Source organism: Saccopteryx bilineata, chromosome 3 (assembly GCF_036850765.1).
Source record: "Saccopteryx bilineata isolate mSacBil1 chromosome 3, mSacBil1_pri_phased_curated, whole genome shotgun sequence".
In the NCBI taxonomy this organism is placed as follows: Eukaryota; Metazoa; Chordata; class Mammalia; order Chiroptera; family Emballonuridae; genus Saccopteryx; species Saccopteryx bilineata.
The window spans coordinates 131,233,157-131,246,131 of NC_089492.1; the positions used below are offsets into that span (position 1 = coordinate 131,233,157).

A 12,975-nucleotide genomic window follows, 5' to 3' on the forward strand; every position below is an offset into this window, starting at 1 on the left:
GTAATTTTTAGTTGATTGCTTGGGAAGTATTTTTTCAGACTGACTTTGTGATTTTCTATTTTGAAGCCCAGTTAATTTACTGTATATTTTACGTTACTGACCCCCAAACTTATAAATATTTTAGAAGTAAAAGTAGTAGTCTTTAGGGATCAATATTTGATTAAGAACCTTGACCTGGTATTTTAGTTTCTCTGGGGAGAACTTTGAAACAACTCAGGCAAAAGCAAGTGCTTTATTCTTTCCTTTATTGTTTTACTATTTATTAGAATAAGAATTTCACTGGTCTTGGGTATTCTGTGTAATTGAGCCTCAGAGTCTCCTCAATATATATGTGTGTGTGTGTATATGGGGAAGTTTGTGGTGTGTGTGTGTGTGTGCCAGTGTACTTCTTGGTAAGACAAGAAATTACCAACCTGGTACTTCTGTGCACTCCACCCTCCATACTTCAATTCATACAAGGGCAAAAACTTAGACTGTGAAATTCCTGTGGCTATAGCTACACAGAGGACCTTCCCATGTTCCCTACTTCCAGCTAGACTAAGCAAATGTGGTTTTACCCAGGAGACTTTAATGTATTTGTATCAGACTCAGAGCTCATTTCAGGAGCCTCAGTTCATATTTTATTTAATTAATTAATTTATTTTTTGTATTTTTCCAAAGTTAGAAGCAGGGGAGGCAGTCCAACAGACTCCTGCATGCACCCAACTGGCATCCAGCCAGCATGCTCACCAGGGGGTGATGCTCTGCCCATCTCGGGTGTTGCTCCACTGTAACTGGAGCCATTCTAGCACCTGAAGCAGAGACCATGGAGCTGTCCTCAGCGCCCGGGCCAACTTTGCTCCAATGGAGCCTTGGCTGTGGGAGGGGATGAGAGAGACAGAGAGGTAGGAGAGGGGGAGGGGTGGAGAAGCAGATGGGTGCTTCTCTTGTGTGCTCTGGCCGGGAATTGAACCTGGGACTTCCACACACCTGGCCGTTGCTCTACCACTAAGCCAACCGGCCAGGGTCCTCAGTTCATATTGAAGGAGTTCACACACAAATGGAGTCTACCTTTGGTTGCTCTTTTTGTGTATTCAGACTGAACTTCCATCTGGTCTTCACTGACAGCCTACTAAGGGTCTCACTGGCCTACCTCTTTCTGGGAGTGGTGCCCAGAGGTTCAGAGTGAGCGGTCTGTCTCGCTGTCCCTCTGTCAGACACAGTCCACTGAAATCCTAAAAGTACCAGGATTGTATTATTTGAAACAGATCTGTTAGAGGCCAATAGAGCCCAACAGTTATTCAAGAAAGAGTTACTACACAGAGATGAGCAGCTTAATGAAACAAAGTCATCTTACTGACCCTCAAAGAATTTTGATTAACTTTTTTTTTTTTTAATATTAATATTTTTTTATTAAATTTAATGCAGTGACATTGATAAATCAGGGTACATATGTTGAGAGAAAATATCTCTAGATTATTTTGACATTTGATTGTGCTGTATACCCCTCCCGCAAAGTTAAATTGTCTTCTGTCACCTTCTATCTGGTTTTCTTTGTGCCCCTCCCCTCCCCTAACCCCTCTCTCCTTCTTCACCCCCTCCCCCCTCCCCCAACCCCCCTGCCCCTGTTGCCATCACATTCTTGTTCATGTCTCTGAGTCTCATTTTTATGTCCCTTCTATGTATGGATTCATCTCAGTTTTTTTTCTGATTTACTTATTTCACTCCGTATAATGTTATCAAGGTCCATCCATGTTATTGTAAATGATCCGATGTCATCATTTCTTATGGCTGAGTAGTATTCCATAGTATATATGTACCAAAGTTTTTTAATCCACTCGTCCTCTGACAGACACTTGGGCTGTTTCCATATCTTCGCTATTGTGAACAATGCTGCCACAAACATGCGAGTGCATTTCTCCTTTTCGAGCCGTTCTATGGTGTCCTTGGGGTATATTCCTAAAAGTGGGATAGCTGGGTCAAAAGGCGGTTCGATTTTCAGTTTTTTGAGGAATCTCCATACTGTTTTCCACAGTGGCTGCACCAGTCTGCATTCCCACCAGCAGTGCAGGAGGGTTCCCTTTTTTCCACATCCTCGCCAGCACTTATTCTGTGTTGTTTTGTTGATAAGCGCCATTCTGACTGGTGTATGGTGATATCTCATTGTGGTTTTAATTTGCATTTCTCTAATGATTAGTGATGTTGAGCATTTTTTCATATGCCTATTGGCCATCTGTATGTCCTCTTTGGAGAAGTGTCTATTCATCTCTTTTGCCCATTTTTGGATTGGGTTGTTTGTCTTCCTGGTGTTGAGTTTTACAAGTTCTTTATAAATTTTGGTTATTAACCCCTTATCAGACGTGTTGTCAAATATGTTCTCCCATTGTGTAGTTTGTCTTTTTATTCTGTTCTTGTTGTCTTTAGCTGTGCAAAAGCTTTTTAGTTTGATATAGTCCCATTTGTTTATCCTGTCTTTTATTTCACTTCCCCGTGGAGATAAATCAGCAAATATATTGCTCCGAGAGATGTCGGAGAGCTTACTGCCTATGTTTTCTTCTAAGATGCTTATGGTTTCACGGCCTACATTCAAGTCTTTTATCCATTTTGAGTTTATTTTTGTGAGTGGTGTAAGCTGGTGATCTAGTTTCATTTTTTTGCAGGTAGCTGTCCAATTTTCCCAACACCATTTGTTAAAGAGGCTGTCTTTACTCCATTGTATTTCCTTACCTCCTTTGTCAAATATCAGTTGTCCATAGAACTGTGGGTTTATTTCTGGGTTCTCTGTTCTATTCCATTGATCTATATGCCTGTTCTTATGCCAGTACCAGGCTGTTTTGAGTACAATGGCCTTGTAGTATAACTTGATATCAGGAAGTGTGATACCTCCCACTTTATTCTTCTTTTTTAAGATTGTTGAGGCTATTCGTGTCCTTTTTTGGTTCCATATAAATTTTTGGAATATGTGTTCTATATCTTTGAAGTATGTCATTGGTATTTTAATTGGTATTGCATTGAATTTATAAATTGCTTTGGGTAATATAGACATTTTAATGATGTTTATTCTTCCTAACCATGAGCACGGTATATGCTTCCACTTGTTAGTATCTTCCTTGATTTCTTTTATCAATGTTTTGTAATTTTCCGAGTACAAGTCTTTAGTCTCCTTGGTTAAGTTTACTCCTAGGTACTTAATTTTTTTGGTTGTAATTGTGAAGGGGATTGTTTCCTTAATTTCTCTTTCTGACTGTTCATTGTTGGTGTATAAAAATGCTTCTGATTTCTGAGTATTGATTTTATATCCTGCCACTTTGCTGAATTTATTTATCAGGTCCAGTAGTTTTTTGACTGAGACTTTAGGGTTTTCTATATACAATATCATATCATCTGCAAATAATGATAGTTTTACTTCTTCTTTTCCAACTTGAATGCCTTTTATTTCTTCTTCTTGTCTGATTGCTGTGGCTAGGACTTCCAGGACTATGTTAAATAAGAGTGGTGAAAGGGGGCACCCCTGCCTTGTTCCTGATCTTAAGGGTATTGCTTTTAATTTTTGCCCATTGAGTATGATGTTGGCTGTGGGTTTCTCATAGATGGCTTTTATCATGTTGAGGTATGTTCCCTGTATTCCCACTTTGCTGAGAGTTTTGATCATGAATGGGTGCTGGATTTTATCAAATGCTTTTTCTGCATCTATTGAAATTATCATATGGTTTTTCTCCTTCTTTTTGTTTAGGTGATGAATCACATTGATTGATTTACGAATATTGTACCAGCCTTGCCTCCCCAGAATAAATCCCACTTGATCATGGTGTATGATTTTTTCCATATATTGTTGGATCCAGTTTGCTAATATTTTGTTGAGGATTTTAGCATCTATATTCATCAGAGATATTGGCCTATCATTTTCTTTCTTTGTGTGGTCTTTGCCTGGTTTTGGAATCAGAATTATGCTCGCCTCATAAAAGGAGTTTGGAAGTCTTCCTTCCTCTTGAATTTTTTGAAATAGTTTGAGAAGGATAGGAGTTAGTTCTTCTTTGAATATTTGGTAGAATTCTGTTGTGAAGCCATCGGGCCCCGGACTTTTCTTTGTTGGGAGTTTTTTGATAACTGTTTCGATCTCCTTTGGTGTAATTGGTCTGTTTAAGTTTTCTGATTCTTCCAGATTGATTTTTGGAAGATTGTACGTTTCAAGGAATTTGTCCATTTCTCCTAGGTTGTCTAGTTTTTTGGCATACAGTTCTTCATAGTATTTTCTTACAATATTTTGTATTTCTGTTGTGTCAGTAGTTATTTCTCCTCTCTCATTTCTAATTTTATTTATTTGAGTCCTCTCTCTCTTTTTCTTGGTGAGTCTACTTAAAGGTGCATTAATCTTGTTTACCTTTTCAAAGAACCAGCTTCTAGTTTCATTGATCGTCTGTATTGTTTCTTTAGCCTCTATGTCATTTATTTCTGCTCTGATCTTTATTATTTCCTTCCTTCTACTACATTTGGGCTTTACTTGCTGTTCTTTTTCTAATTCTTTTAGATGCAGGGTTAAGTTGTTTATTTGAGCTTTTTCTAGCTTCTGAAAGTGTGCCTGTAGTGCTATGAACTTCCCTCTCAGCACTGCTTTCGCTGTGTCCCATAAATTTTGAGTTGTTGTATGCTCATTGTCATTCGTTTCTAGGAATTTCTTTATTTCTTCTTTGATCTCATTCTTAATCCATTCATTATTTAACACCCTGCTATTTAGTTTCCATGTGTTTGAGAATTTTTGAGCTTTTCTGCTGTGATCCATTTCTAGTTTCATGCCGTTGTGATCGGAGAAAGTGCTTGATATGATTTCAGTCTTCTTAAATTTGTTGAGAGCACTTTTGTGCCCTAACATGTGGTCTATCCTAGAGAATGTACCATGAGCACTTGAAAAGAATGTATATTCTGCTGCTTTAGGGTGAAAGGTTCTGAAGATATCTATTAAATCGAGTTGATCTAGTGTTTCCAATAAGTCTGCTGTTTCTTTGTTAATTTTCTTTCTTGAGGATCTATCTAGTGATGTTAGTGGGGTATTGAAATCCCCTACTATTATAGTATTGCTGTTGATCTCGCCCTTTAAATCCATCAAAGTCTGTTTTATATATTTGGGTGCTCCTATATTAGGTGCATAGATATTTATAATAGTTATATCTTCCTGTTGGATTACTCCCTTTATCATTATGTAGTGGCCTTCTTTATCTCTTACTATAGCCTTTGTTTTAAAGTCCAATTTGTCTGATATAAGTATTGCTACCCCAGCTTTTTTTTCATTTCCGTTTGCATGAAACATTTTTTTCCATCCTTTTACCTTCAATCTGTGTGTGTCTTTTGTTCTAAGGTGTGTCTCTTGTAGACAGCATATGTATGGGTCCTGTTTTCTTATCCACGCAGCTACCCTATGTCTTTTGATTGGATCATTTAATCCATTTACATTTAAGGTTATTATTGATATGTAGTTGTTTATTGCCATTTTCTTCTTTAAAGGTGTATTCCTTTTTCTTTTTTTTTTTCTGTATTCTTTTCCCACTTTATCTGTTTACACCAGGCCCCTTAATATTTCCTGCAGCATTGGTTTGGTTGTAATGAATTCCTTGAGTTGTTTTTTGTCTGGGAAGCTTTTTATTTCTCCTTCAATTTTAAACGATAGCCTTGCTGGATAAAGTAGTCTTGGTTGTAGGTTCTTGTTCTGCATTACTTTGAATATTTCTTGCCATTCCCTTCTGGCCTCAAGTGTTTCTGTTGAGAAGTCAGATGTCATCCTTATGGGGGCTCCTTTGTAGGTGATAACTTTTTTTTCTCTTGCAGCTTTTAATATTTTCTCTTTATCGCTTAGCTTTGGTATTTTAATTATGATGTGTCTTGGTGTAGGTTTCTTTGGGTTTCTCTTTAATGGAGTCCTCTGTGCTTCTTGGATTTGTGAGAGTTTCTCTTGCATTAATTTAGGGAAGTTTTCAGCTATGATATGATTGAACAAAGTCTCTATCCCTTGTTCTTTTTCTTCTTCTTCAGGAACCCCTATGATGCGGATGTTATTTCTCTTCATGTTGTCACAGAGCTCTCTAAGAGTTTCCTCTGACTTTTTGAGTCTTTTTTCTCTTTTCTTCTCTGCTTTCATGCCTTCATTCCAGTTGTCTTCTAACTCGCTGATTCGATCCTCTGCTCTATCTATCCTGTTTTTAATTCCTTCCATTGTGGTCTTTATTTCTGATATTGTATTTGTCGTCTCCAACTGATTCTTTTTTATACTTGCTATTTCTTTATTTAGGTTTTCAAACTCCCCCTCCATTGTTGTTCTAAGATCCCTAAGCATCCTTACAATCATTATTTTGAACTCCGCATCTGGAAGTTTGATTATTTCCATATCACTCAGTTCATCTCTCGAAAGTGTCTCTTGTGGTTTCATTTGGATTGCACTCCTTTGTTTTCTCATCTTCTTCTTTTTTTTTTTTATTTGTAGAGTTGATCGAGTCTAGGCTTGGTGTTGTCTGCCTCCAGTTTTCAGTTGTGTTATTTTTAGGTCTTCGTGGGTTGGTATCAGCTATTATTTGTAATCCACTTTCGGATTTGGGCAGCTTTGAAGTCTTGAATTGTTTGTTTTCTTAACAGGTGATATTCTTGTTAACTGATCTCAGCAGGGGGCTTCCTTGAAACTGTATCCAGGAATGCTGTGGGTGTAACCTGAGAGCTGAAGGTCTCTTCCTCCAACTAATCTCACTGAGGGCAGGGTTTTTTCTCTCAGCTTCAGTAGGGGGAGGTGTATCTCAGATCTCCATGGAGACCTGAGTTACTGCCCCTCCTCCCCACTTCTTGTTTTCAGCTGTGTCTTGTTGTGCTGATTGGAGCTGGATAGATGTCCGGAGATCTCTGATCCGGAAGCACTTCAGCTCTGTTTTGTGAAAGGTTCAGTCCCTCCCCCAGCTATGGCCACCTCCAGCACGAATGAGTCAGCTTTTTTATTTTGTTTCTTGCATACCTTAGCCCCTCACAGTCTGTCCCTCTCCCTGTCTTTTCCACTTGGGAGATAAGCTGGTCTTTTCAACCCACCTTGCTCCCTGGTCGCCAGGTAAGTGGCTGTGAGCAGTAGTTTCTGTTCTTTTTCCTCTGTGAAATCCTCTCTGGGCTCTCAGCCTCACCCCCCTCCTTCCCTTCCTGTAAGCAGAGGAGATTCAGGCACTCCTTACCAGGATTATTGTGGCTTCCTCTTTGCTCCTTGGTTTTTGAGAGCTGTTCTTGCAGTTCAGTGTTGGTTTTTCATGCTGATTTTTTCTAAATTGATTTGTATTCCAGTTTGGTGTTGAGAGCTGGGTGTCTGTGCATCCGCCTACTCCGCTGCCATCTTCTCTCTCCTGATTAACTTTTATAGAGAAGTCCTTCCTTCCTTCCTTCCTTCCTTCCTTCCTTCCTTCCTTCCTTCCTTCCTTCCTTCCTTCCCTCCCTCCCTCCCTCCCTCCCTCCCTCCCTCCCTCCCTCCCTCCCTCCTTCCTTCCTTCCTTCCTTCCTTCCTTCCTTCCTTCCTTCCTTCCTTCCTTCCTTCCTTCCTTCTTCCCTCCCTCCCTTCTTCCCTCTCTCCCTCCCTTTCTTTTTTTCTTTCTTGAGGGGAGATAGTGAGATAGATTCTTGCATGTGCCTTGACTGGGATTCACCTGGGGCCAATGCTTGACTCAACCAAGCTATTTTTAGCTCCTAAAGCTGATGCTAGGACCAATCAAGCCATTCTCAGTGTCTGGGGCTGATGCTTTAACCAACTAAGCCACTAGCTATGGGAGAGGAAAAGCGAGAGAAGGGGGAGCAGAAGGGGAAGAGAAACAGATGGTCACTTCTCCTGTGTGCCCTGACCAGGAATTGAACCTGGGACGTTCATAAGTCGGGCTGCTGCTCTATCCACTGAGCCAGCAGCCAGGGCCTTCCCTTTTTTTTTTTTTTTAACAGAAAGAAATAAACCAAAACCCCATAGCTTTAGTATATTTTTTCCAGAGTGATCTTGTAATTGTGGACAGCTAGCTACATTTCTTGGAAGGTTCCCATGTTTCTTTTAAGGCACAACACCAAACATCTTTCCAACAGACCTAGTGCAAATTAATTTTCTGTGGCCTGTAGAATATGTATCAAATTTGACATGGCAAATATCATGAGTAGTATAAGAGATACTGGGGAAAATTTTAATGATGAACATGTTGACTGATAATTGCAGGAGTGATTTATGAGATGATGAGAGCTATAACAAGTGACTGAATGTTCAGTGTTACTGAGGAGGGTAGAAGGGAGTGTTGACTCTGGATTCATCAAATAATCTTTTCTTTGTAGGCTGGTCCAGGACATAGAGTCAGCAGATGTCTCTTCTTTGTGCCCTAAAGAACCTGGAGGTCTGTCTGGTTTAGGGAAATGTGGGTGGAGTGGGTGGAAAGGGGCTAGAAAATGGTCCATTTTAGATCCACTTTAAAACTTAGACCCTGGAACAGGGGTCCCCAAACTTTTTACACAGGGGGCCAGTTCACTGTCCCTCAGACTGTTGGAGGGCCAGACTATAAAAAAAATATGAACAAATCCCTGTGCACATTGCACATATCTTATTTTAAAGTAAAAAAACAAAACGAGAACAAATACAATATTTAAAATAAAGAACGAGTAAATTTAAATCAACAAACTGACCAGTATTTCAATGGGAACTATGCTCCTCTCATTGACCACCAATGAAAGAGGTGCCCCTTCTGGAAGTGCGGTGGGGGCCGGATAAATGGCCTCAGGGGGCTGCATGCGGCCCATGGGCCGTAGTTTGGGGACCCCTGCCCTGGAAGATATGGCAGCCAGTGACCCAGGGCCTTATCCTCTTCAGGAATCCCTTTTTACTTTTGCTCCCATGGCCCCTTCTCCTATCTGATCCCCCATGTTTCTCTCTATTACACCCCCAGCCTATAGCCTCACTGCCTCTTGTGCCTTTGCTGTCTCTCTGCAGAACACCCGGTAGTGTTTGAAGTTCCTGTGGCTACAGCTGCGCATGTGGTCTTGCCCTGTTCCCCAAGCTCAGCCTGGGCATCCTGTGTGTGGCACCAGCCCAGTGGAGTGACTGCTCTTACTCCTCGGCGGGATGGGCTAGAGGTGGTAGTAACCCCAGGGGCCATGGGGGCTTATGCTTGTGAATGTCAGGAGGGTGGAGCAGCCCGTGTAGTAGCTGCTTACAGCTTGGTATGGGGCAGCCAGCGGAGCCCTCCGAGCCAGGCCCACACAGTGGGGGCTGGACTGGCCGGCTTCTTCCTAGGGGTTCTTGCAGCATCTCTGACTCTCCTCCTAATTGGTCGGCGTCAGCAGCGACGGCGACAGAGGGAACTTCTGGCTAGAGACAAGGTGGGCTTGGACCTGGGGGCACCACCATCTGGGACCACAAGCTACAGCCAGGATCCTCCCTCTCCCTCTCCTGAAGATGAGCGGCTGCCCCTGGCCCTAGGCAAGAGGGGCAGTGGTTTTGGTGGCTTCCCAACACCCTTCTTGCTTGACTCTTACCCGAGCCCAGCCCACATTCGGTTAACTGGGGCTCCTTTGGCTACTTGTGATGAAACATCCATTTAAGGCTGGGCAGTGACCACTAGTACATGAAGACCACTGGAATGGAGTGGCCATTGAGATGCTGGGGTGACTGGACCTAGAAGCCTTTCATAGCCTCTGAGTTCTCTTCGGCCTCTGAGTGGTCTCTTGACTTCAGCATCTGCCTTCTCTGGGCCTGGATGGGCTCTGGGCCAGGCCCTTGTCTGAGTCCTGATTCCTGATTTCCACGTGATCAGAACTTCTTTCTGCAGTGAATCAGGACCTTTTCCATCCCTGCTCTCTGAAGCCCTGTAACCCCTTCAGCCCTGGCCTATGATTTTGGGCCCATAAGTTTAGGAGGGGCATAGGACATAGCTATGACTGCTTTCTGGTTGGACCCTGGCTAGAAGGAGGAGCTGTGGAAGTGGTTGGGGGCTAATGTGCACTGAGTCGTAGGGTGATTTTGCTCATTTTCCCAGTTAATCTAATTCTCTGTGGGGAGTGCATGATCCCCATGTTACATCATAGACTCTCTGCCCTGAGATCTCCCTCCATCCCAGTTTTCCTTCTTCTGTGAAAGAGCATGTGCATATATGTGTTCATAGGAGACCTGGCCAAATGTGCATGAATGACTAGGCCAACCCTCAGGTGTCTTCATGGGGGGTAGGAAGGGGGAAGGTTGGGATGGAGGCATTGCTGGCAGAACTTTGGGCCCTGTAGCCAGTGAAGGAATGGTTTTCCTTTCTAAAGGAAATAAACCGCTTGCCCCCCCCCCCCCCCCCACTTTTCACAGCCCTTCTCTTGGGTTGAGGAACACTCCTAAAGTGACCTGGGTGGGAAGGGCAGTGGTACATGTGGCCCCATCTTTCTGTTTTTGTCTCCTGGCTGCCACCACTGCCATGCACAGCTGCTCTTTCTCTGGCTGGAGTGTAGGCTGGACTGCCTTTCCTTGGCTCCCACTAAAAATAAATTTCACAACATTCTAAATATTAGGGAACAACAGTAGGAGAACAGTCAGAGGAAATATAAGAAGTATGAAGATAGGTTTCTATCAGTGACTTTACTCAGGTTGACACCCTTGCCCTAAGGCAGTTCTCCGGTGCGGGTCCATGGACTCCCTGAAATTGTATGCAAAGTGTTGTCTGTACTTGTGTGTCTGTGTTTTTCTGGGGGAAGGTTTTATGACTTTCATCAGATTCTCAAGGCCTTAACAAAGTTAAAGGACCATTGCCCCAAGGTCACCACACTGTTGGCCAAGCTGAGATGGTGCCCTCAGCAGCAGCTCTTCCTGCCTCGCCCCGCCTGCCCTGTGACCAGCCCCTGGACTTGTTGCTGCTGGATGCCCACTCATTTCTCCCGTCACTGGAAGTGGGGCTCTGAGCATATTTGAAGACACTACCAACTCGCACCAAACTTAAAGACTTCTTCCTGCTTCACTACTCGCAGATGCTATAGACTTTTCCTGCTCAGCTTTGATCTTGGCCTGTGAATGTGCCTCGTTCAATCCTGGTGAGGGACACCCCTCCCCCAGCTTGAGCTCCAAGGAATGACCCAGCCCTTCTCAGTTGAAGTTTTCAGCTCTAGTTTCCTTGGCAGCAGCCTGTGAACTACCCAAAAGAATCCCCTTGGGTTTGGAATTATCAGTGGTTGTGCCCTTAAAAAGTATTGTCTTCCGCAAGTAATCTAACCTAGGAACACTGGTTTACTCATCTGTAAAGTGGGGATAATAATACCTACCTCAAGGTTGCTACAAGGATTAAATGAGAACATGTAAACAATAAAGCACTATCTATACCAGTAGAAGTAGTTGTTGTATAAAAACTGGAATATTATGCTGTAATCATATGGCCTAACTGAACAATAATCATGACACATGCAGTCACTTTAAGCATGATTTGGTAGATGGAGGGTCCATGCCTCACACAGATGTCCTGACTTGGGTCATCTCTGGCCACATCTTCGCTGCCAATATCCAAGGCCTGTGGAAGGCAGGGCTTGTCTGTTTCTGTAATCCTCTGGTATGTCTGACCTTAGAGACCTTATTAGCCCTTCTGTATAGAAGTGGAGGAAGGCTTGTGTTCTTGAGTCTACCCTCACGTCACTCTCTCAGGGTTATGGGCTAGTTCCATTTGTGAGGAGAAAAGGAGATGAGGAGATGTCAGAGGTGCCTAGGGTCTCTGTGAAGGGTGGGGAGAAGAGTTTCTCAAGGAGAGGAGAGGTCAGGTCATGGTAGATTTGGGCATTCGGTTCTTGAACAGTGGTTCTGGTTGGAGGAAATGGGACGAGGAATAGGAAAAATGAGGAAGGATGGGAATAGGCATGAAGGGAGAAGACCCACCTCTAGTTGGAAAGTTCAAGTCCCAAAAGTAAGTGAGAGCTCAGGTATGTGAAGCCAACCCTAGAGAAATGGTGTAACTGATTGCATTGTCTTTGGACTGGGGGGTGGGGTGTCAGAAGGGAGAAGATCTGTAGGCGAGGGAGTTGAAGGAGGGTGCAGGGTTCCTGCAGGGACAGTTGTGAGGATTCTGGCAGCCAGAGACCTGCCTGGCTTCATGCATCAAAGCAGCCAGGGAGAGGGGTGGAGATGGGGCTTGTACCTCACTTTCTGGCTCTCAGTCTTAAATTCCTTTCTGTTTTTGGCTCTGGTTCCTGGTCCCTAAATGGTCACTCTCAGCTCTTTATTCCTAAGCAGTGGTCTGCTGCCACCCACATGACCTAACTGAACATAGAGCCAGAAAGATGCTCACCGTTGGCTCTTATGAGCCAAGCAGCTCTAGCACAGCACTGACTCTAACTCAGCAGGAGGCCGACTCACATCCTTTCCCAGCTCTCTCCCTTTCCCCAGCAGCCTACAGTTCACTGGTGGCCTCCATGATGGCAGGAAAGGATCATTTTGATATCTTCTGGGCCCTGACTGGCCTGGCTATTCTGCTCCTATTAGAGGGGGGCAGTCATGGCTGCAACAGACTGTACACAGGTCCTGCCTGGCTCAAGAGTTTGGGGCTAGGATTTGCCTTTTTTGGTTGTAGCAGAGGTAGAGTAGGGGTTTTTAAAGATTGTTTTCATCAGCTAGAGGAAAAGCTAACAATAAAAGCACAGGAAATATATTTGCAGTTTTTAAGTTTTCCCTGGTGGGCCCCAGGACAGGCCTCTCTGTGACATGGCAATTCGTGTGGCCAGTAGATAGCAGGTGTGGTTCCACCTGGACTGATGTGAAACGCCAGGTCCTGGTTGAGGTGGGGAAGGGCAAGCAACAGAGAAGGATCTAGTTTCCTGGGGATGTTAGATGGGCCAGGGGTGATTGGAAGGGCCAAGAAAAGGGGTCAGATTCAGAGGGCTTCCCCAGACTCTGTGGAGAAGTAAGTACAAGCCAAGAACTCTCTTCTTCTCTTTTTCCCTTGGTTTCCAAAGTCCATGGGCCTGGGGTTTAGGGGTAAAGATGCAACTTGACCCTGCCCACTG

The 12,975-nt window shown here is 43.4% G+C and overlaps 1 protein-coding gene across 2 annotated transcripts in view; it reads left to right on the top strand.

Moving 5' to 3' along the window:
* The window catches only part of SEMA4F (ssemaphorin 4F), a 35,494-nt gene extending 24,184 nt beyond the window's left edge, over positions 1–11,310 (top strand). For both annotated transcript variants that reach the window (XM_066267479.1, XM_066267480.1), the window contains 2 exons: positions 8,299–8,357; positions 8,948–11,310. In XM_066267479.1, coding sequence (XP_066123576.1) covers positions 8,299–8,357; positions 8,948–9,558 — 670 coding nt within the window. In that variant the 3' untranslated portion in view covers positions 9,559–11,310. The remainder of the gene's footprint in view (positions 1–8,298; positions 8,358–8,947) is intronic.
* The last annotated feature ends 1,665 nt before the right edge of the window (positions 11,311–12,975 follow it).